General features: G+C 42.1%; 1 protein-coding gene across 8 annotated transcripts in view; it reads left to right on the top strand.

Moving 5' to 3' along the window:
• The first annotated feature begins 593 nt into the window (after positions 1-593).
• Positions 594-25,542, top strand: part of LEKR1 (leucine, glutamate and lysine rich 1) — a 65,472-nt gene continuing 40,523 nt past the window's right edge. For 2 of the 8 annotated variants that reach the window (XR_014168255.1, XM_081910998.1), the window contains exons 1-4: positions 594-724; positions 2,522-2,615; positions 10,880-11,094; positions 24,835-24,954. Coding sequence is in view for 7 of the 8 variants with exons in the window: in XM_081910998.1 (XP_081767124.1) it covers positions 2,568-2,615; positions 10,880-11,094; positions 24,835-24,954 (383 nt within the window). In the remaining variant the exon portion in view is untranslated. Of the gene's footprint in view, positions 725-2,133; positions 2,201-2,521; positions 2,616-7,793; positions 7,930-10,879; positions 11,095-11,764; positions 12,727-24,834; positions 24,955-25,542 lie in introns of those variants that run through there. The other 6 variants (XM_081911002.1, XM_081910999.1, XM_081911001.1 and 3 more) reach the window with 6 other exon arrangements.

Genomic DNA, 25,542 nt, shown 5'->3' with positions numbered 1-25,542 from the left:
GAATTCCCGCGGCGGGGTGCGCTCCCGCTGCTCGGTCCCAGCGCCTGCCAACCTAGCAGTTCGAAAGCACCCTCGGGTGCAAGTAGATAAATAGGGACCGCTTTCTAGCAGGAAGGTAAACAGCATTTCCGTGTGCAGCTCTGGCTCGCCAGAGCGGCAGGGGTACCTTTACCTTTACCTTTAATGTTTATGCCATTGTTATTATTATTATCATCAATTTTTTTGTTTTTTTAAAAAAGTTTTATTGATTTTCAGTGCATAAACGCCATTACGAAGAGTTCCCCCCCCAGATCTGTTTTGTTTTTTTTATGATGTATTTCCCCCCTTCTTATTCTACTTATGTTCCTAGAACTGTTCTGGTCTTATCTTGTAACGTAAACAGCCCTATGAACTTTCAATGAAGGACGGTATATACATTTAAATCCATGAAATTGCGCTCAAGCGGTGCTCGCTTCCCATCAAACGCGCGCAGGACCCGGGCTACAAGCGGCACGTGTTGACTGAACGCCGTGGAACGCTCGGCAGCAATCGCGCACGCCCGGTGGGAGGACGCTAAGCCAGAGGAGAGACTTCCGCCCTTAGCGCCTGCCCTACTTCTGGTTTCCTTGCCTGGCGGGCAAGCTGGTTGCCGGGGCAACGAGGAAGCGGCGCGGCCTACTCCGGTGTGTCCGCACGGCTTACCGCTCCCTCCGTCTCCGCGCTGCCCTGCTCACCTCCTGCTTGGGTGAGTGAGCGCCTCAGTTACCGGGGAGTAAGCCTTACTCGGCGAGGACTTACTTCTTACGCCTGAAACCCTGGGGCAGAGCAGCTGCCTGTCAGTGTCGGCACTCCTGACCTAGACAGCGCAGTGGGTCTTGGCATGAGGCAGTTCCACGGGTCCCTGCGTTTCGCTCTCTGGGGCAAGCAAGGCGCTTGGCTCAGCGATGGCCTGCTTTTTGCCACAAAAGTGAAGTCCCGTTGCTTTGGCTTAGCAGATTCCAGCCGGGCTGCTGGAATTGCAGGTTACAGACTCCGCTAACCCAGAAATAGTGCTTCAGGTTAAGAACTTTGCTTCAGGATGAGAACAGAAACCGTGCTCTGGCGGTGCGGCAGCAGCAGGAGGCCCCATTAGCTAAAGTGGTGCTTCAGGTTAAGAACAGTTTCAGGTTAAGAACGGACCTCTGGGATGAATTAAGTACTTAACCCGAGGTACCACTGTACTTGAAGGAGCATCTCCACCCCCCTCGTCCAGCCCGGACACTGAGGTCCAGCTCTGAGGGCCTTCCGGCGGTTTCCTCACTGTGAGAAGTAAAGTTACAGGGAACTAGACAGAGGGCCTTCTTGGTAGTGGCGCCTGCCCTGTGGAACGCCCTCCCATCGGATGTCAAGGACAAAAATAACTATTTGACATTTAGAAGACATCTGAAGACAGCCCTGTTCGGTGGGGGGGGGGTGTTTAATGTTTGATGTTGTATTGTGTTTTAATCTGTTGGAAGCCGCCTTGAGTATTATTATTAATCCTCACATAAACCCTGAGATAGTCTAGGCTGAGAGAGAGAGATACTGGGCCATGAGTTTCATGGCTGAGAGGGGATTTGAACCTGGATCTCCTTGCTTAACGCACTAAACTCTACACCATGTTTATAAGATGGGAGGTGAGATAGGTGCGGCAGCTACCAACTGCTACCACTGGATACCTTCCTCCCCTGCTTACAGTACATAGGAACTTGCCTTACACCAGGGATGAGGAAACGGTGGCCCTCCAGATATTGGGCTACAACTCCCATCATCCCTGACCATCCTGGCAGGGGCTCATGGGAATTGGAGTCCAACAATATCTGGCGGGCCGCAGGACCCTTGCAGAGTCACATCATCCTTCCATCTGGCATAGTTCTTTCTATTGTGACCGATGACTAATATGCACAGGTGAGGTAATCTGTTTTTAGTCCAATGAGCTTTATGAAAATGAGGATTGGTTCCCTTTTTACTGTAGTATCCCGCGTCCATGTTTTACAGCATGAGGGGAGCTGGTGGGAGTGGCTACAATATACTGTAGATGGAGTCTTCCTTCCCTCTTCTATTATCCCCAAAGCTTGGTGTTTCTGAACAATTCAGAGTAAATCTTCTTAAGCACCTCTTTTTCTTGATATGTAGTACAGGAGAGGTAGTATCTGTTGGTGCCTTGGACTCAGCCCAATCAATGTAGTAGCTAACCATCATTGTGAGTGTATATGCTTCAAAATTCCTGCAGCAGCCACCTTCTATCTTCTGCCCACATCAGTGCACTAGCTGCCACCCTTGCGGGTCAGGTGTCAGACTCTGTCCCACAAACAGCTGCTTTTTGTGTGTCCGTGTTATAGCTGATTGCTTTTGAATGTCTTTCCATGTGCAAATGCTGTTGTCAGATTGTGCTGTTGGGTTGGAATATTGTACACCTGCCATTTGAGCTGCCAAAGCAAAACACAAGCAAGGCAGGTCATATTGGGGAATTTTCAAACTCCAAACTTATAATCAGTTTTGTCTGTTTAAAATCTTTTAACAGTTTTGTGTGCCAGTCTTGCAAATCTGTATTTAAACCATAGAAGGATATGGACCGACATATTCCTGTGCATCCACTACCTGAGGAAATACGAAAGGTATGTTACAGTGAGCAAACTTGGCAGCTTTTGCTTTCTGGTATATTTTATTTATTTTATTTGTCTGCAGTTTGTTGTCATGTCCATAACAGAACTCTTGCCATAGTTCTGTTCTGTCTGTTGCTGCTCAATATATATTAATATTTGCACATGTGTGCTGCCTCTTGGAATTGTGCGCCTGGGATTTTTGAAGAAATTATATTGTGCAAATAAACCCATGCACACAAACCCAAAATTTGACAGATTGTGGAATCAGTTGGAGAAAAAAGGAACCTTGAGATGGGAGGGTTTGTAAAGCAGCCAGATTTAGCTTCTGCCAACTAAAAGCTATTTGGAAACGAAAGGGTTTGATAACAAAGGAGGAAGACTAGAAAGTTGGCCAGGCAGAAGGATGATATGGGTCTTATGTCCTCTGAATTACAGAAAGGTTTTTTTCTCTTTAATGAGTCACAGGTTTCAACAGGGGCTCAGCTCCATTGGGAAAGAAAAAATGCTTTATATGTGTTGTTTATGCATTCTAACACTGTGACACCAGATGGCGCTGTGGAGTTCTGTTTTTTCTAACCTGATTTCTCATGCAAACTTTGCAACTTCTTTGATGTGTCTAGAATCCAGCCCATGAGAATTTTAAAAGAATAACATAAATAGTACCAGATCATTGAATGCAGTGCAGACTGTGCTCTTTTAGGTTTGCTGGTATCCCGATTGTGCAGAATACGACTAATACACAATTAGAAGAGAAGAATCTTGCTTTAGAGAGATATAAATATTTTCTTCCTCATGTTTAAAATACTCAAAAGTGACTGACATGTAATAGCAGCATAGGGAATGATTTTCTCTTTCTCTTTCAACCCATTCCCTCAATAGCAAACCTCTGTGCACTTATAGAGATTCCATTTGACAGCCTTTTTCCACATGCCCAGTAATGTGTGATGCACATGCATTGCTGAACATGGAGGAGGGACTGGTGCAAAAGATCCAGAGATCAAAAGTATAAATTCTCTAGAGCAGTAGAATAAAAATAATTATAAATTAGTGAAAGAACAACAGTAGACGCACAAAAACCACTTACTAATTAAAATATATAGAATGCATTTCTGTGAAGACCTGCACGTGATACGTATATGGCTTTTCTTACTAGTATACATTCATAAGCCATACTGTTTGGAGAAGATGTTAAGAAATAAAGTCATATTTGTAATGGCATCCTGTTTGTGCCATGTCAAATTAAGAAGCACTATTTATGTTGGTTTTGAAGCCCTTAGTAGCTGTATAACAAGAACTGCAGATAGAAGTTGTTAATGAGGAAGCATTTTGCAATTATTCCAGGGCAGTGACAAAAATGACCAAAAAAAAAAAAAAAGGAAATTGAGTGAAACCTGAATATGCTAGTTATAGAAGAATTCCTTTGTTTCAGTTCAGTTTTTAAATGTAAATCATGCAATGAGATAAAGTAGTCTGTACAAGCCAGTGTTTTTGGAAAGATAATTCACTGTATTTCAACAGAAATTGTAGTTGTTTTTGAACAAATACCAAATAATTAAAAATGACACTTTGTTTCCCCTTTTAAGCCCTGGCAGAGAGAATCCAAATTACCATTTTATCATGCCTACTAGAGACTGATGCTTAGGAGGGATTGAACAAGAGTAGGACAGGACTTTGAAGTACAGTAATTGTGCAAAATAGATGAAAGGGGGCCGAGGAGTAAGAAATAAAGAAATATAACAGTAGCCTGGAAAGTGAGGACCCTTTGATTTATATTGATTTTTTATCAAGTTTTTTGTGCTTTCCATTGCTGGATTTTCTTCAGCCATTTCAAGAAAACATTATATATCTAAGGGCTTCATTCAATGGTTTAGCATTAATGAGCAAACATACAGGTTCCTATGGAGAAGATCACAGCTGCTTTGCTCCACCTCTGGTCTTGTTACTGTGGTGCTTCTGTGAACTGTTTTAGCATTATGCCCAACCCAGGCCTGTGATTCATCTTATTCCAGTCAAAATACAAGCCATGATCTGTTTGGGAGCCTACTTGCTTGCACGAAGCTCTGTTAGTATGTACCCACAAACTGGGTAACTGTATCTGCTTGCACTGTTTAATAACAGTATTCAGTGATAATGTTCTTGATGTGTAACTTATCAATTTCATTGTATTGGTAATACAGTCATGTCTAAGCCTGTGATCCTATACCTTTTGGATAAATCCCAGTGGGATTCACTTTTGACATGGGTATCATATATGATCGCACTGCACATTTTTCAGCAGCCTTATAAAACAGGAATTATAATTCTGAAAGTTAAAATGAAAAGGCTTTACATGTAAATATTTTGCAACTATCTTTCAGTATGAGCTGTCTTTAAATATGACTATGGATACCAGAGTACACATTTTAAAAACAGATGTGGGGAAGGGAACAGGATACAGTGGCACATGAGAGATTTGTGTAATGCATAATGTGTCACAAGCCTGTTGGCATTTCATTTTTTTAAATGCAAGATTGAAGAAGTAATACTTTCATTATTAAAGAGGGATTAGTATTCCAGTTTTCTGCCATATATAATAATTCTTAATGGAACAAGGGAGATTTGTCCAAGCTTCCACTCATAGATTCCCTTGCTGGAAGAGGATCTGCATGTGTATTCAGAAAATAGTTACTACCTGTTGTTAGATCAGGGACTGCACTTGCAGAGTTCTGAGCAGGTAATTGGTCCTATTAAACCTGACAGCACAAATTACCTGGAGGGTCTTTCATAATGCATTGCGGGGAGTGGAATAAGAGCTATACTAAAATTGTGACTCATAGAATTATAGCGTTGGAAGGGATCCAAAGGGTCATCTAGGCCGACCTCCTGCAATGCAGGAATCTCAGCTAGATCATAAGTGACAGATAGCTTTTCAGCCTCTGCTTGAAAACCTCCAAGGTCTCATGGGAGTCTGTTCTACTGTCAAACAGCTCTTGCTGTCAGAAAGTTCTTCCCGATGTTTAGTTGGAATCTCCTTTCTTGTAACTTGAAGCCACTGTTCGCGTTCTTGCCTCCAGAGCAGGAGAAAACCCCTGATCATCTTGGTCACCCTCGTCTGCACATAATCCAGTTTGTCAATATCCTCCTTAAATTGTAGCATCCAGAACTGGACATAGTGTAGTCTGGCCAAGGCAGAATAAGACAGGACTATGACTTCCCTTCAGCTGAACACTATATTTCTGCTGATACAACCTAGAATAGCATTAGCGATGTTTTTGTGCGTGTGCTGCTGCTGCATCACACTTTTGGCTCATGTTAAGCTTATGTTCTACTTACTAAGACCCCATGATCCTTTTCATATGTAGTACAGGCAGTGCAGTACTTTGCTACAAGTACTGATTCCTTTAACCTTTTAAACAATATTTACTCCTGTGTTTCTGTGTGAAGTAGTGCCAGTTCCAGGGGGCCCTTGGGCAAGATAGCTGATCCTCCACTCACGCTGTACCCATCTCCTTCTCCTCACCACTGTTGCTATATCCATTTGCTTCCATCTCCCCACCTCGGGCCAAATCCTCACCAACCTCCAGAGAAAGAGAAAGGGAGATGTTAAGTTGTGCTGTGGTCACTCCAGCTTCTCATTCTTTTCTCTGCTTGCTTGGCGAAGACAGGTGAACAGGCAGCAACAGGAAGATGAGGAACATCATCAGAGCCAGGAGTCTCCAGGGATTGGAATCAGGCCCCCAACTGGGGCTTGATGAGCCTTGGCAGGTCTCCACGATGCTGACCTCTGACTCAATCCCTGGTTTGAAGCAGTGTCTATAAGGAAGTAAACTTCTGTTTATAGCACAGTTACAGTTATCTCCATTTAACCAAAGGGATGGATTCTTGGTTGGAATGCAATATTGAGCTTGTTTCTCTGAGTGCTTTCAATTAGTACTGGGGTAGGGAACCTACAGCCCACAGACATGGCGTGGCGTATTAAGGAAGAGAGAGATGGGATGGGAGAGAGGTTTAGAAAGAGCAATGAAATCCTGAAAGGCAGCAAACTTCCTGCCTCTCTTGATTTATCATCAGCCCTTCGTGGGCCAAAGGTTCCACAGCCTTGATTTTGTACATCATTACTTGGTGCCAATAGAAGAAGAACTTAAGAAGAGTCCAGCATCCTTTTATCAATGGTCAATCAGTCTAAGGGAACCCTGCAAGTTTGCTTTCTCAAAACTCTCCTGATTTTTAATGGGCAACCCTTAGCATTTTGTGTTCCACGTCCTTCTCTTCCCAGGTCCCTCCCCACCTTAACTCAGCATTCTAGCCTAATGGATCCTCCATGGGCACGGCAACATATTCCTGAATGGTGGGGATATGCAAATAAAAGGCTTAAACACACACACACACACCTGGTGTTATATTATCCCAGCCTCCTCTATATTCCCATTATGTGTAACATAACAAATTGGAATTGTTGCTGTATAATGTGCAATCTGGACAAGAGTAGGGTCCTTTGTCACTTCAGAAATCATAGGCACAGACCTGGCAGATGCGGCTCAAATGCATGTTAAGTTGTGATCAAATTGATCCATTATGTTGCTTATGCTTAAAATGTATTTTTGGCACTTTTAATCATACTTTAATCAAAGAGCAGTTAAGTTACTTTTGCTTCAAGCATGTATATGGAGAACTAAAATCTTGACAAGTGTCAGAGTGAGTCCCAAGATGCCCACCCCCTGCCCACCCACCCCCATGAGAGATTAGGGATATACAGTGAAAGGTACAATCAAGCTCTTGAAGAGCAAGGAAGATGAGCCTGTGATGATTCTCAACTAAACACAACCCAGTTTCGTTAGCAATGCTAAAAGCATCTTGTTCATTTTAGGAACTATAATGTAATTAACACTTCTGTGACATTTCCAGATAGACCGCAAGCAGGATCCCATCCCCTTCCTCTCCACTCCCCTCTCATACTGGAGACATGAAGTGGAATGTCTAAAACTGTTTATTTTGAAAGACAGAAGCAGTGATGCTGCAAGAAATCACAATGTTCTTTTTGGGATAACAGTCCCTCCCTTCCCTTCACATTACAGCTCAGTTTGTCCCCTTTCAATAAGTAATTTAAGTACTTTGGAACCTTATGGTATTTATTCTGAATAACAGTTTCATATTTCCAAGCACAGGTTGTAACTGCCAGGAAAAACAGAATTAATTTTTCATTTCCTTCAGAGCCACTGTAGCTATGATCAGGCTTCACGAGGCAAAAAGAAGAATTAGGATAAATAAAGGCTGGCATAGTAGTCCTGGAGCCAACATCTCAGACGCATAGTTTTATCAAAGAATAGTTAAAATGCATAGCACTGAGGTATGGCATTGGAATGCTTAATTTGGTTATGGCTTGTCTCATAATTACATCTTATTAGTGTTCATTGTTTTGACTGCTGCAAAGCTTGACTGTCTTTTCTTCCCTTTTGCTTACATTTGAATCTCTTTTTCCCTCCCCCTTTCTCACAGGAAGCTTTCTTATCAGATAACAGTCATCCCTCTTCTCTCAAAGGCTTTGAGTGGAATATAAAATTAAAATAATTGTAGTATAGTCAAAGTGTTTCTTCATTCATGGAAATATGAGGAGTTATATATGCTGTGGGGTGGTTTGTTTGTTTTTTGGGGTTTGTTTTTTTTGACAATCTATTTGATAATTTGATGACAGGTCCTGTCCCGACATGGTTTTGGGTAAATAATCATGCAATTACTTCAGCATTATAAATGCTTTACTGGTTTGTGTGGTGATTTAGGCTGCATACATATTGCCAATTCCCTTTGGTGACCATTGGTGATCTCAGAAGAGAATGTCATTCAACTTGCATTGCTTGATAGGAGGCCTCTTTAGGTTGCTCCTTGCTTCTGCTTGCCCCATTCATTATGTTTCCCTTCCATGTGCCTTTGCTCATCTGATGACTAGCCTCCCCTATTTCTCTCAAATTGCCATTTCTTCCACTACAACATATTGCTCTATCCTACCCTTCAGAACCCTAAACTGCCTTCGCTGACTGGGTTTGCAGAGTTGCTGGAGGTTATTGTAATGGCTGCATGACATCACGTATGATCACTCAATGTTTAGAGGCCGTATGCTTCTAAGTACAAGATACTGGGGGCAAGCAAATGAGAAAGCTATCACTGTCATGCTTTTCTTGTGAACTGCCTACCTGTGTTGGTCTAATCTTGCAATACAGTTGTTATGTTCCCTTCAAGAACATTGTTTAAGCTAAAGTCTGGTGCTGGTGTTTGTATGATTGTCTCCACAATAGCAAGGTTTCTTAGGTGTTTAAAAAGTAACATGGTCCGGTGGCCTGTGAACATGCAGGAGGGATTCATGCTGTATCATATTTTTATTTTTGGGTGGTCCTCCAGGTGGGGAATTGGTTTGGGGGGTGTAGGGAGGACATCACCAGACCTGTTACCAGGACTGGCTTCTGAGTGCTAAACCATAGTTTGCTGAGAACTTTTGTTACATCTGCACCAGATTCTAATGCCAAATTATAATTTGGCAGATTCTGGTAGCTTTAAAATTCAAATGTTTTTAATAAGGGAACCCCAGGAGCACAGATAGAAATGTGTGTGCTCACATGGAAGTTCTGTGGTTCTTGTCCTCTTTTCTCAAGGTAAAATTTTGCATGTCGTTAAGTAATCCTACATGCTTGAGTAATGTTGTTTCAGTACTTCTGTTTGTGCACATACACACAAGCAGGAGTAATTAAATTGGGTTGTGATTTGCAGGGGAGAATTATTGAACTGAAAGTGTAGGGGGAACAAAGTTATGCTGCAGGGCTTATAATTTTTTTTTTTGTAAGAAACTCAGCTTCACCCAAATAAGTAATTGTGTGCTGAAATACATCCTGTGCCGATGATTAATAATCCCACACCTGCCAGATTTCATAGTTTCTGTGTGACTCATAAGTGACACGTGCAGTGTATCACATGATGCTCTCTATGAACACTACCCTAATCATGGTTTTGGTGGACCGCAGATGTGGTTTTGTCAGGCAAGAGATGGTAATTCATTTGTCTGAAGTGCTCCAAAGGAGTCAATAACTCAGTATCTTGATTTTATTTTTTTAAAAAATTAAAGAACAAAAGAGAGCACAAGTAGAAAGAATGCTGTTGCTTGCAGTCTTCCTGTAGGCATCTGGTTGGCCACTATGAGAACAGGATGCTGGACTAGATGAACCTTTGGTCTGATCCAGCAGGGCTCTTCTTACGAGAAATGCTTCCTCCCCTTCTTAGGTTATGTGAAGACCTGATGGAGACCTTTCGCAACTTTCAGTATCTTTTAACCAGGGGTTGGAGATATGGCCCTGCCCCAGTTGCCTCAGTGCCACCATGTTCTGTTTTTCTGTTGTCATCTCCCGCTGGTTGCAGCAACTAACAGATGGCAAAGGCAGAGTTGGAAGACTGGAACACAGCAACCCCCGACAGAAGACACTGTTCCCACTGTAGAAATGGCTTCTCTGTCTCTACAGTAATTCTGTTCAGAAGTAACACCCACCTACATGTTGCTACAGCCAGCAGGAAAAGGGAACAGGAGAGCCTCCCCAGATAGAAATTCCCACTTGCAGGGGCTCAGATGATCTTTGCTATTCACAAGTAGCAAGACTCTTCTTTTTGGTCAGATCTTAATCTCTGATTTGTTCCTTCATTGGCTAATATAGCAAACGGTTTAATTGATGGGGGAAACAGCTGTGATTTCTTGTTCTGCTGCCCCCTAGACTTTTTTTAAATACTACTATATCCAGTTGGGAAAGGGATGTAGCTCACTGCTAGAGCACATCCTTTGTATGCAGAAGATCCCAGGACAGCTCAGTTGGTTAGAGCATGGTGCTGATAATGCCAAGGCTGCAGGTTCGATCCCTGTATGGGACAGCTGCATATTCCTGAATTGCAGGGGGTTGAACCAGATGATCCTCAGGGTCCCTTCCAACTCTACAATTCTATGACTCTATGGACTCAGCTATACAGCTGCAAATATAACGTTTTAAGTGCATTATACAAATGGGACACTAGATGGCGATGATGAGCTTATGGCAAATCAAGACATTTTTCAAAACGCTAATAAAAAAAAGCATTTTCACAGTGTTTTTTATAGGTGTCTAGATTCCACCTATGACTCCAGTCAGAGATCCCGGAGATTTATTGCCCGTCAAAGTAAACAATTGAGGCTTGATGTTCCAGTGGCCTAACTCAGCTTTGTATGTGATTTGCTACTTCACTTCATTTAATCCATTCTCTAAATATATTGCTTACCATTTCCCTTCTAGATGTCCCGGGAAGAGACAGTGTGTAAATATTGCGGAGTCAGCTATTTGATCCTCCATGAGTTTAAGCTGCTGGAAGAGAAAGTAAAAGCAATGGAAGTGAAGGTGAAGTTTTATGAAGGCAGCATAGAACGGGAGAAAACACTTCAAGAAAAACTACAGCAGCTAAATCAAGATTTTGAACAGTGTGCAGCAGCCAGCAAATCAAAAAGAGAAAGGTTGGAATGTGCTATTCGTCCTTGTTTTTTAAAAAGTAACATACTCATTAATGTCATTCAAGGAAAAGCAAACTTTGGCTGTCTTACCAGATTCAGCTTGCATCCCGATGAATTCATGTTCATTAAACCATAGTTTGACTGATTCTTTAGAGGTCAGTGTCTGTTCCTTGAATTGTTTAGTACCAGTCAGTAACTTCATGGTAGGAAAGTTATTTTAAAGTCTGCTGTCATCAGAGGTGAAACTCCAGTTTAATAATTTTCTTAGCAACCTAAAGGTTTGCCCTGTTGTGAAAAAGACAGGTGAGAATATGATTTTGCCCTTCCTGCTGTAACATGGGAAATTCGAACTCAGTCATGGGTTGGTTTGCGAATCAGGAGCCAACATAGACAATAGTTTCCCCACTTCCTTTTTGATATAAACGCCCCCTTTCCCTCCCTTGTCGGTTTTAACCATGGTTTAGTGTTACATCTGCACTAACACCAACAATGGTAACCGCTTACCAGGGTTGCAATCTTCACCAGAACTTGAAGCTAGGGTTGAAACAGATTTGCAAACTCAGAGAAGTTGGTTAATGTTAAGAATTTGATGTAATTCCAAACTTTGAGACCTTCAGAAGGGGAGAGGGGAATTGTATGAGAGAGATGAAGAGGGAGGGGGGGGGAAAGCAGTGCATGTCATATGGACTAGCTTCTGAGTTCTAAACCATGTTACACAGAAACATAGAAAGCTGGTTTGCAGGCAGCCATTGTCACATCTACACTGAACACTAATGTCATTTGGCCCATACTGGTAACTTTTGGTTACAAATCCTAATACAGATAACACACCTGGCTGAAACAGAAATACACCTGTACTTGTTTAATTGTATTGAAATGTGAAAGTTTTATCACTCACAACACTGGCCTCTAAAAATCTTTTTGTGGCACCAGATAGACTAGGTATGGCACGAGCAATCTCAGCAAATAATAATAATACCTAGCATTTGAATTGGAATGTTGGAAGCACTTCATACATTATCTTAGTAAAACAGTTCTGCAAGGTAGGATAATGATGATTATGAATGATTCCTTGGAATGGCTTTGTATTCTAGATTTGCAGTGGCTTGTGTTTCCCGTTACAGGTGGTTGTTTCTTTGTTTTTCTGCCACTCACCTCTACTTCCACATCTATTCAGATGGTTCTTGGCATCATAATCTTGAAAAATGACAGCATCAGAAAGCCTTATTAGAGGAAACAAGGGTGGGATTGGGTAAATGTGCAGGGCCAGGATCCATTGTATGATAACTAAGGCAGGAACAACAGGACATCAAAACTCAGAGGGGAAAAGGTTAAAAAGAATAGGTTTGAGGCCTGGGTGGACATTTGAGGAAGTGCCTTGTGTACAAAAGATAAAGGGCTATTGATCTTTTCTCTTGAATGCACTGCATTCGGAGCCCAGGTGTTGCCAGACAATTGAGCTGTGGACTTTTCTCCAATTTACAAAGGAAGAGTGCAAAGGTCCTTGAGGCAAGAAACACCTGAAGCAGGGGCGGAGGGGATCTCATTGGGTAATAAGGCTTGCTAATCACCAGGGAACTCCTGTTTGAGCGCCTCAGCATTAACTGATTTGGCCTTGTTGGTCTATGAAGTTTGGTAAGCTGGTTTCACGTTGATTGAATGGAATATGTGTTTACATTATTTTAAAGTTGCTAGCTGTAGAGCTATGATCTAGCAGGGCCCAGCCGGATATAGGAGTGCTATCTTTGTGAAGTGTGGATCTGGATTTGTACCCCTTCTTCATATATTTGAATGACATTTGATGAATGTGTGACCTCTGACTTGGATACCCTCAGTGTGACTCATTCTCAGAAAAGGCTTGCAGATAGCGCAGCTGGAGGTTTTTTATCAAGCACGCAGGATCCTGTAGGCTGTGTTATCTGTTTCAGCAAGTCATACCATAGTAATAGTTCTGATTGTTTTGAAAGTACTTTTTGGAAACAGAGCTATTCTCCTAAAACTAGTGTTTCACAAAGCATGGATGTCTCTTTACTCTTTCGAGCTAATATGCAAACTTGCTGGTCAGCACACAGCTCAGGTTTCTTGCATGGGAACATGCTTCTCAATATACCGTATTTTTCCCTCTATAACACGCAGATTTTTTCTCCTAAAAAGTAAGGGGAAATGTCCGTGCGTGTTATAGAGCGAATGTGTGGTCCCTGGAGCCGTTTGTCCCAAGTGCATGGCAAAAATCAGACAAAAATCATATTGCGCCGTCATGGAGGAGAGGAGGCTGCTGCTTTCCTGCATTCTGCCTCAGGGTCTTACTGCCCACCCTGTTCTGTTTCGGTTGCTGTTTGCTCAGACGGAACAAAGAGCAGTGAAATCCCCTCCCCTCCAGGCAACCCCTCCCCTCCAGGCAAGTAGAGAGGAAAGCAGAGCGTCCGTGCTGCGGTGCAGCGTCTGGGGACTCGGCAGGCAGCGGAAAACATGCAGATGAGAGAGAGAGAGAGAGAGAAAGAGAGAGAGGGCTGGCTTGAGTGGGTGGGTGGACTTTTGCCTTCCTTCTCCCCCCCTTTAAACCCCTCTCCTGCATTCTTAGCCAGCTGCTTCTCCGCACACCCCTCTCGTGCTCCTTGTCCCTTCTATATTTTTCCTTCCCTCCCCACTTAAAACGTGGTTACAAAGCACGGATCCACATGGATCCTTAGGATCTTTGCATTGGGTCACCCCAAATTCACCATCAGATCACATAGCAATGATCTGATGCAAAAACAGGGCTGCAATGGTGCAAAAACGTGGTTACAAAGCATGGATCTACATGGATCCTCAGGATCTTTGCATTGGGTCACCCCAAATTCACCATCAGATCACATAGCATGTCCATGGCTACAGCCTGCCCCCCAAAAATCACGCACCCACTGTTGCCTGGGGCTGCAATGGTGCAAAAACGTGGTTACAAAGCATGGATCCACATGGATCCTCAGGATCTTTGCATTGGGTCAGCCCAAATTCACCATTAGAGCACATAGCATGTCCATGGCTACAGCCTGCCCCCCAAAAATCACACACCCAGTTGCCTGGGGCTGCAATGGTGCAAAAACGTGGTTACAAAGCATGGATCCACAGGGATTCTCAGGATTTTTGCATTGGGTCACCCCAAATTCACCATCAGCTCACATGTCTGTGGCCACAGCATGAAGCACAAAAATGATACATCCACTGTTTCATTCAGAATGTTTTTTCCCTTGTTTTCCTCCTCTAAAAACGATGTGCGTGTTATGGTCAGGTGCGTGTTATAGAGCGAAAAATACGGTAGTTATTTAGTCAGGGGTAGATGTTATTCTATAATTGGATTTATCACATTTGAACTGTTAACCGTGTAAAAATCTCCATTATCTTCTGACAATGAGGACTTTAGTTTAGGAAAATTGATGCTATGTTAAATTTGTTGTTCTTTAAGGTGCCAAAGGTTTGTTGCTTTTGCTGCAGCAGACTAATATAGCTATCCCTCTCGAGTGCTCTTTATTTGTAATTTACAAATTACTGATATTTCTGTCCTACAAACTCCTGTGTATAATTTTAATATGTAATCTGAAAGCTGTCACTTGTGTTCCATACCAAGATATAACCTAGTGCCAGAAGCATGAGAAACGTCATTGTTTTCCTTTTCAATGTATTGTTTTAAATTTAGCTGACTGAGCTTTATCTGACCCATATCTTTGTCAATGTGCTTATCGGCATGTATGTCCTCCCTGAAGGAGGAAATGTTGTGTCTGACAACCCTAGACTGTGAGACTGTGCTATTCTTTTCCAGTGGTTTGCACTACGGTGAGAGAAAACCTGCTGCTACAGTGGTACCTCTGGTTACGGCTTTAATTCGTTCCAGAGGCCCGTTCTTAACCTGAAACTGTTCTTAACCTGAGGTACCACTTTAGCTAATGGGGCCTCACACTGCAGCTGCACCACCGGCTTGCGATTTCTGTTCTCATCCTGAGGTAAAGTTCTTAACCCGAGGTACTACTTCCGGGTTAGTGGAGTCTGTAACCCGAAGTGTTTGTAATCCGAGGTACCACAGTAGTCCAAAGCCAATTCCAGACACAAGAAACTTAATACGTTCCTTGTTTTGAACAACTGCTAAGCACAACTCAAAGTCACTTAAACTCTAGAAAGAAACGGGCTAACCTAGCACAAGATGGATTGCACACAGACAGGAAAATTACAAAGCTCAGAGCCAAACACATTTGTGATTCTGAGAAGGATTTCTTTTACACAATTATTACCTTATGTCACAAAAAAACCTGATAAGATACAACAGTACCCCTGATTAAACAGTATTGTTCTTCTAGGCACTGTATTTTAGTGTTTGCATATATTAATAAATCAATGCCTCCAAAAATATTATTGAAGGAATTGCTTTGTGTTGAATTAGATTATATCAATACAAATCACAGTTTCAGATGACTGACAAATCTCAATTCGGAATTATACTTATTTTGCACATCAAATATCCGTATACTTGCTAATCTAAGACTAATCTTATTTATTTTAAAACTATAGCCAGCTTTCCAGCTTTTAATTTCTCCACTGATAGTGTGTGCATGTGAAGAAGTCAAGTTTGCCATTGCCTGTGATATACAATACATAGGCCTGGCCAATTAGCTCTGTGCACCCAGGGCAGCTTTAGGGTGTGTTTCTGGAAGATCAGCCCATGCTGCCGGGAAATCAACTTTTGAAACTGTCATTGCATAGGAATGCTGTTCAAAAGCAGGAGGTGTTGGGGAGAGAAATCCTGCCAGCCTATGCTTCTCTACTTCTCATGTACCCAACTACACTTCTCATCTACCTTCGGAAGCAAGCCTCCAGTTTCTTTATGTGTGCAAATACAAGTCTGTGTACGAAACTGAAAATGATTGTGGTCGCTAAGGTCCCTTAGCAAGATTTTATGGTGTTTGCTAACCATTTACACAGCCCTGAGGAAGGACCCGTCATTTTTTCCTGGATTAGATGCCTGCTGACCTCTTTTCTCCTGCCTTCTATTTTCCTTATCAGCACTGGTTCTCAAGATATCTCGCTTTGTGCCAATTTATCCTGTGTTTAGCAGATGACCATATGCTGGCTGCGATAGCAAGATGTTCAGTTTCACAGTTTATGTGAACTGTGCAAGTGCAGTGGAGATCAGCATGTTCTTAGTTGTTATTCCCCCCCCCCTTTAGTGCCCAGAGTTAATTATCCATGGAGCATAGTATGCTTTTCATGGTTTCATGTGCTAAAAATTAGGAAAGTGACAAAGTGTTTTCTTCCTCCAGTTTGCCTTTTTGATGTGGGAAACACAGTCAGGAGGACATGGTTTTGTTGCACATTTGAACCAAAAAAATTATAATCAACCTTTGTCATTAAAGCACTGTGCTTGACACCAAGATGCACTGTTCAAGTTGTCATGACTTACCAGTATTTTCATACTCTCACAGAGTCAAATAAATATATTGCTGAGAAAAGCAGGCAGGTCTTAAGAAAATGAAGTAATCTCACCTGTTATGAACAGGCCTGTGAGGGGCAGTTTGAGGGGAGCATATCATGACTCAGCAGTTGACCATATGTTTACATGCGGGAGGTCTCATGTTTAATCCTAGTTTCTCTCCAGTTAAAAACATCTCAGACTAATGGACCAGAGGTGGTTTGTCTCAATATTCAGCAGCTGCAGCTTCATAGAAGTTTGAGGAGTCTGACTTTCTTCCTCAGAAGCCTAAGAAACAAAAAACTCTTCTGGAAGGTACTTGATTTAGGTCTTCACAGCAAAACAAGCAGAAGTCCTGCAGCACCTTAAAGGCTTGTTTTATTTAAAGCAGTGGTTCTCAAACTTTATTCTCTGGGCCACACTTTCAGGAGGGAAATTTGCTCGCACCACACCAAATTTCTTATTTTTAAGAAATACATTGGAGAACAAAAAGATCTCAACTAAGATTGTCCTCAGTATCACTTGATGCTGCTGTTCTCATTTTGAAAAGATTTATCCATATTGTGCAAAAAAATAATAATCATACTATACTATACTGTACTATACTGAAATGTTTAAATGCTTCTTTGATTGTCATTGAATCTTCCTGCCACACTTGCCACCTTTTGAGAACCACTGATTTAAAGCATTTTTACCCTGTTCTTCATCTGCAAAGGCTCCCAGTTTGACTTACAACGATTAAAAATAGGGCAGTTCTCAGGCTTACAATACTTTGAACAATAACAGCATAAGAAGAACAGGGATTGGGAGGAAGGAGAGGGGAAAGGCAAACACAGGCACTAGTTTTCAGTTACAAAGTTCTTATGATGAGCAGCTGGAAAGGAAACAGTTCAAGGAAAGGAGAAAGAGGCCAAAGTTGGTGGCTTATCAACTGAGTTTATAGAGTGGGCCTCCTTCTCCTCCCTCCCTCCCTTTGCCTGCAGCCTGACTTAATGGCTGCTGCCAGGTGATAACTGAGGGAGTGGAAAAGCCAGCTGAAGCTGGCTTCTCAGCAGAGCTTATGGAGTGGCCCTGCTTCCCTTAACTGTAACCCAATGGACTATTTAATGGCACAAGCTTTTGTGGACTAGAGTCACCTTGTAAGCTGCATGATTAGTCTAAGACAGGGGTCAGCAAACTTTTTCAGCAGGGGGCCGGTCCACTGTCCCTCAGACCTTGTGGGGGGGCCGGACTATATATTTTTTTTTGGGGGGGGGGAGAAAAGAAAAAATGAACGAATTCCTATGTCCCACAAATAACCCAGAGATGCATTTTAAATAAAAATACATATTCTACTCATGTAAAAACACACTGATCCCCGGACCGTGCGCAGGCCGGATTTATAAGGCGATTGGGCTGGATCCACCCCCTGGGCCCTAGTTTGCCTACTCATGACTTGGGTAGGCAACCTAAGGCCCGGGGGCCGGATCCAGCCCAAGCACTTTCTAAATCCGCCCGCGGACGGTCTGGGAATCAACGTGTTTTTACATGAGTAGAATGTGTGCTTTTATTTAAAATGCACCTCTGGGTTATTTGTGGGGCATAGGAATATGTTCATCCCCCCCCCAAAAAAAAAATAGTCTGCCCCCCCCCAAGGTCTGAGGGACAGTGGACCGGCCCCCTGTTGAAAAAGTTTGCTGACCCCTGGTCTAAGATGTTAGAGAATATTAAACCAGTATCACCCAATCTTAAGCCATGTTTGTCTCTCTTTCACTGAAGGAAGGCAACTTGCAAACGGAAAGTGAAGGAAACTTCCTTCACTTCCCTGGACACTCAGCTTGGGAGAGTGTCCACTACTTTGCCCTTACTCTTACCTCATTGCAAATGGCTTCCCCCAAACAGAGGTTGCAAGGCCACCTGTCATGTACAATCTAGTTGAGATTCCTGCATTGCAGAGGGTTTGACTAGATGACCCTTGGAATCCCTTCCGACTCTGCAATTCTGTATGTTTCCCTGAAAATTCGGGGGGGGGGGGGCGGGTTCCCCAGTTCTAGTCTACACCACACTGCCTCTTGGAAATTCAGATATGCCTTGAGAACAGCCACTGTCATATAAGCCTCATGTTTGTTTTCTTTTTTCCTCAATCACACTGGGAGATCCTCAAAGAGGTGTGTTCCTACTTGGGAGAAGGAATGGACCAGCCAACTTCAGAAGTGCTGATCTAAAAATAATTGATTATACTCACTTCTTTATTGCACACCCAGTAAGAATTATGTCATGTACAATTTTCAGCTAAACTGGGAGAGCTGGCTGTTCTTTTCAAGGCATTCCCAGGAGATATTTATCACCCAATCCTGGGAATCAGACAAAAAATCTTTTTTTGGCAAAAGAAAATGTGACGAAATTGTTGGTGGTTCATTTTCCTGTTTATTTTTCAAAAGGGACACAGTATGTAATTTATGGGTATCAAATGTTAGCCTGAATCATTGCAGTAAAATGCTGATGAATATAATTACTTTATAAGGAACAATAAGCTCAGTTCAAGAAGTGTCACTGCAAGTTTTATTAGCTTAAGTAATTCAGTTTTCAAAAGCTACCAGTCTCTGGTGTTGCTAAAGGCCTCTGTTGGCAAGGAATTGCTGGTGTGCATATTAATGGTGTAACCCTATACTTCCTTATTATATTTTATACTGCCTTGAATAAAGATTAGATACATGTGTTTCATTTCAAAAACTTTCAGTATGTTTGATTAAAATGTCCAAGGAGAAGGACATTCAGTTCTGCCTTTAATAACGTTTAACACCTTATTCAGAGGATCCTGCTAACATCGGTCATTTTCCTCAAAAGCCTGTTCACACACATTAAATTTTAGGGAGAACTCTCCAGCTGGTGCAAGTCTTCAGTGTACAGATTGCATGTGTTTTATTAAACTAATGTCTTAATCCCATCCTTCTTCCAATGACAGCATACATTATACACACCCCCGTCAACAACCCTGTGTGTCAGGTTAGGTAGACAGAATGACTGGTCCAAGATCACTGCGAGCTTCATCATGGAATCCAGGTTTCTTCAGTGGTGGTCTGACTCTCCTAACCACTACCATGCTGGCTCCCTACTGTTCTCATTGGCCATTCTGTTTTTTTGAAGTGAAATCTTTTTGGGGTCCAGTCAAGTGGTCAAGGTCAGGCTACTGAAAAATAACATAGGGGCTTCTCCATATTTTGGGGATGCATGAGTACACAGAAATGCATACATTTGTGAATTAAATATTTTTTTTTTTATTTATAGATATTTATTAAGGTTTTTACAGAAAAGAAAAAAAACATCCAATAACAATAAACAGTATTACTTTGTTTAACAAAATTTCATATCCTCTTTGAACTTCCTCACGCCTCCCACTCCCATTTGCATCATTAATGAATTTTGTCCAGCAAATTATCATCTTATTTCCAAATTTTATAACCGCTTATTTAGTTACAATAAGATAGTTCTCCTGCATATTTGTTTTTCTTAATCTCTCTTGTCATCAGTTCCTGATCTATTTTAGTGATGGCCAATTATTTATAACTAAGCATCTTTCTTAACATTCCAATAATTCATAATATTTTTGTAAGTAAGTCTTAAATTTCTTCCAATCTTCTTCCATATTTTCTTCTCCCAGGTCTCGGATTCTGCCGGTCATCTCCGCCAGTTGCATATAGTCCATCAGTTGCATCTGCCATTCTTCCAGTGTGGGTAGATCTTGAGTTTTCCAATTCTTAGCGAGTAGTATCCTTGCTGCTGTTGTCGCATACATAAAGAATGTTCTATCTTTCTTTAGCACCTTCTGGTCGACAATGCCCAGAAGAAAGGCCTCTGGTTTCTTGGTGAAGGTATACTTAAATACCTTTTTCAACTCATTATATATCATTTCCCAGAAGGCCTTCACCTTAGGGCAAGTCCACCAGAGGTGGTAGAATGTTCCTTCATTTTCCTTACATTTCCAGCATTTGTTATCTGACGAATGGTATATTTTAGCAAGTTTAACTGGGGTCATGTACCATCTGTATATCATTTTCATTACATTTTCTTTCAAAGCATTACATGCAGTAAAGTTCAGCCCAGTGGTACACAACCTTTCCCAATCCTCAAACATAATATTATGCCCAATATCCTGTGCCCATTTTATCATAGCCGACTTAACCATTTCGTCTTGTGTATTCCATTTCAACAGCAAGTTATACATTCTTGAAAGTACCTTGGTCTTAGGTTCTAACAGTTCTGTTTCCAACTTCGATTTCTCCACCTGGAATCCTAACTTTTTGTCACTTTTAAAAATTTCCTTAATCTGAGCGTAGTGTAACCAGTCTCGCACTTTGTCCTTCATTTTCTCCATACTCTGCAATTTCCAATTATCTCCGTCTTTTTCTAACAGTTCCCAATATTTTGGCCAATAGGCTTCCATATTGGTTCCTTTTCGGGCCTTAGCTTCCAAAGGTGAAAGCCACCTTGGTGTTTTATTTTCCAGTAAGTCTTTATATTTAGTCCAGACATTAAACACTGCTTTTCTGACAATATGGTTCTTAAAGGCCTTATTGATCTTAACTTTATCATACCACAAATATGCATGCCAACCAAAAGCATTGTTGTAACCTTCGAGATCTAGCACATCAGTGTCCTCAAGAAGTAGCCAATCCTTTAGCCAGCAGAAAGCTGCGGCTTCATAATACAACCTTAAGTCTGGCAGGGCAAAGCCCCCTCTTTCCTTTGCATCTGTTAATATCTTAAACTTGATTCTGGGCTTTTTGCCCTGCCAGACAAATTTAGAAATATCTCTCTGCCACCTCCGGAAACACTCTGTTTTGTCCACAATTTGCAATGTTTGAAACAAAAACAACATCTTTGGCAGCACATTCATCTTAATTGCAGCAATTCGGCCTAACAAAGAAAGCTTCAGCTTTGCCCAACTTTCCAAGTCTCTCTTAATTTCCGACCAACATTTTTCATAATTATCTTTAAATAGACTCAGATTTTTGGCTGTTATATTAACCCCTAGGTATTTTACCCTTTTCACTAGTGATAATTCTGTTTCTCTCTGAAACCGTTCTGACTCTGTATCTGTCATGTTTTCCCCTAGCACCTTCGTTTTTTGTTTATTTAACTTAAATCCTGCCACCCATTTGTGAATTAAATAAAGTGGTTTTTAGGCGACTAAATCCTACTTGGAGTAGACCCACTGAAATTAATGGACATGATGACATTGTTGTTGTTTAGTCGTGTCCGACTTTTCGTGACCCCATGGACCAGAGCACGCCAGGCACTTCTGTCTTCCACTGCCTCCCGCAGTTTGGTCAAACTCATGCTGGTAGCTTTGAGAACACTATCCAATCATCTCGCCCTCTGTCGTCCCCTTCTCCTTGTGCCCTCCATCTTTCCCAACATCAGGGTCTTTCCCAGGGAGTCTTCTCTTCTCATGAGGTGGCCAGAGTATTGGAGCCTCAGCTTCAGGATCTGTCCTTCCAGTGAGCACTCAGGGCTGATTTCCTTAAGAATGAATAGGTCTGATCTTCTTACAGTCCATGGGACTCTCAAGAGTCTCCTCCAGCACCATAATTCAAAAGCATTAATTAGTTCTGTTTATTTCATTGAGGCTGCTCTGAGTAGAGCTTCATGAGATGCAACCCCCTGACTTCTAGCCTGGATAGCTCAGTTAGTTAGAGTGTGGTGCTGATAACGCCAGTGTTGCAGGTTCGATCCCTGTGTGGGACAGCTGCATATTCCCGCATTGCAGGGGATTGAAGTAGATGATCCTCAGGATTCCTCCCAGCTCTATAACTTTATGATTCTATGATTCTCTTAAAAAGTGAAAACTGCTTGATAAGCTATCTAAGGGCATCCGATTGCCAGAAGCTGGACACCAGAGAAAAGGGCACAGCATAAGACTGTGCTATTCACACACAATAGTTCTTACATCCTTTGGATCTGCTGATCACGTCTGGTATTTCAGCATGTTTGCAGCTTCAGTGGGATGTGTTTTATAGGGTAAAGAAATGTACTCCATTGTGAGAGGTTTAACAAGGAACACCAAGGCTAGGGACAGATAGCTTTTTAAAGGTTTGCACGTGATTTAAGAGGTTTCACTTTTCATGTTGTATTATTCACGTAGGAAATTGGTTTTTTATCAGGAAAAGAGCCCTTATTGTCTATCCAGTTTAGTATTGCCTACTCTGACAGCTAGGGACTCTCCAGGGTTTCAGGCAGAGGTTTTTCACATCACTTGCTACCTGATCTTTTTAACTGGAGAAGGTGCTTGTGATCAGACCTGAAACTTTCTGCAAACAAAGCATATGCTGTACCACTGATATGGACCCTCCCCATATTTTCCTTTTGTCCTACTGTTGCCTCAGGTCAAACCAGTTTTGCAGGTTTCTGGAGTATAGAAAACTTGCAAATTGGTTTACCTGAGCTGAAAGTGGAGTAAATTAACACACCAGCTTTTTTCAGCCATTCAGAGCTGGAGATGATGAACATGGTGATGATGGTGGAACATCTTGATAGCAAGCTACGCTCCCAAACTACACACTGGGTTGCATACAGACTAAGGGTTGTATCTAGTATGTATCATACTCAGCAGAGTCATTGAAATTAATGGACATAACCAACTTGTCCGTTTATTTCAGCACATCTTCTCTGAGTAGAACTTAGGTGGACCACAAGCTCAAATGAGTGGAACTTGGGTCCCGTTGACATCAGTGTAAAAAATCATGACTAAGTCACCATTAAAATCAACTTAGTCTGGATTCAAGCTGTTCACAAAACACCCCTGTGCATAGTGGACATATGTTGATTGGGGGCAGTGGCTTCCCTCTCCCATGCACATTGCTCCCCTTTTGAATGCATGAAGATGGCTAGCATGAATCATTTTCAAACTACCTTCAGCTGCCTTTAATAAGCCAGTTCTGGTTGTCACGAAGGTACCACAAAGAGATGGCTTTACAAAGTATTTAGCAGACCTTTATTTACCAACAGAAATGAATGAATGAATGAGCGAGCCAGTAATCTAAGGCAGGTTGTCTTTGCATGACTGAGTGGTCAGTTCCTCAGTGTTCCATGTGTTGTATTCTACTAAAGGTATATCCACAGTAGACCCGTCGAAATGAGTGAACTTAAATTAGTTACCGATACATCTCCAAGTATGACTTAGCTGCCCTGCCCCACCATAGCAGGGATGAGCAGTGGGGCTACAGATGTGACAGTGGCTATGCCACTTCATCACATCCCCCCACTGCCTACCAGGGCTTTGAATTATATCTAAGAATGTTAACCATCTCAAGACTTTTAGTTTAATCACCAGGCTTTTAATTAATTGATAAACAGTCTTAAATTTAAATAAACTATGTAATCTGAATCTCGAATGCCTTTTGTGGTTATTGAAAGAAGTGTAAAATATCTTACAATTACCGTATTTTTCGCTCTATAACACGCACCCGACCATAACACGCACGTAGATTTTAGAGGAGGGAAATCCGTAGGCATGCCACCCGTAGGCATTCCCTCCATAACACGCACAGACATTTCACCTTACTTTCTAGGAGGAAAGAAGTGAGTGTTATGGTGCAAAAAATACGGTAATTGGTTTTTTAATTTGCTGTTAAGTTCTGCACTGCCGCCACCACCACCACCCTCCCCTTGTTCTTCCTGCCAAAGCAAAAAAATGCCAGTTTCCGGCTGTAAGACTATAGGGAAATGAAGATGAAAATCCTTCTGCTTTAAAACTGTGCAGTGATCAAAAGATAATGGAAAGATCTGCTGTGCCAGCAAAAGAAAAGAAAAGAAAAGAAGCGCTTACGGTATGTTGGAGCATGCTGTCTGCTGAGCAGAAGATGCTGAGCAAAACATGACTCTACAACTGGTGTTAAAGGCAGATATGTCAGCACAATATTCACAAGCAGGATGCCGGAGTGTTCCCCTCATCCCTCACTGTATCATCAGGTCTTCGACAATAGCCTTTCAGGGCTTTAGTTCACATGTCTAGTGCAACGTTCTTCCACTGCATCAGCAGCAGCCCTTCCATGAATAGAAGATGCTTTTTTTCTCAAGGAAGGGTACTTTTGGATCCAAGGCATTGATTTCCTGAAAAACTTCAGGGAAGTTTTTAATGTGTGATTTTAGTGTATTTTTGGTCTCTGTGGAAGCCGCCCAGAGTGGCTGCGGAAGCCCAGCCAGATGGGCGGGGTACAAATAATAAATTATTATTATTATTATTATTATTATTATTATTATTTCTTATTAGGTAGATGGTGGTGTTACCTTTTTTTAACCCCCTCCTTATTTTTAACTTCTTATAGGATAAAAACTTTATCTCTGGAGCTTGAAAATAAGCAAGCAGCAATACAAAATCTAAATGAACAGATGAGGAGCCTCCAGAAAGAGAATGAAGTTTCATGCAGACAAACACAGCTGTTGCGGTAAGAGATTTCAGAAGGCAGTACGTAGGAGAACTAACTTTTTTGTGATGCACGCAGTAGGATGTATCTGGTAAAATCATAGCATTAGCTGCCTACATGTTTTTATTGAAATGCTTCATTCCTATGATTTTCCGTAAACTATGATTAGTAGAGGGACGCATGTGGCGCTGTGGGTTAAACCACAGAGCCTAGGACTTGCTGATCAGAAGGTCGGCGGTTCGAATCCCCGCAACAGGCTGAGCTCCCGTTGCTCGGTCCCTGCTCCTGCCAACCTAGCTGTTCGAAAGCACGTCAAAGTGCAAGTAGATAAAGAGGTACCGCTCCGGCGGGAAGGTAAATGGCGTTTCCGTGTGCTGCTCTGGTTCACCAGAAGCGACTTAGTCATGCTGGCCACATGACCCGGAAGCTGTACGCCGGCTCCCTCGGCCAATAAAGCGAGATGAGCGCCGCAACCCCAGAGTCAGTCACAACTGGCCCTCACACAGGAATTCCCTACAAGCGTCTTCATTAATACACATTCATTTGTTTAACTGTGTGGAGCTATACTTCATGAGCCAAAGTTTGGCCATCTCTACCACAAATCAAGAT

Source organism: Podarcis melisellensis (genome assembly GCF_964234715.1).
Source record: "Podarcis melisellensis genome assembly, chromosome: 5".
Classification (NCBI taxonomy): Eukaryota; Metazoa; Chordata; class Lepidosauria; order Squamata; family Lacertidae; genus Podarcis; species Podarcis melisellensis.
Note: the sequence above shows the minus strand (reverse complement) of the source record. Positions and strands in the feature narration are given on the sequence as shown.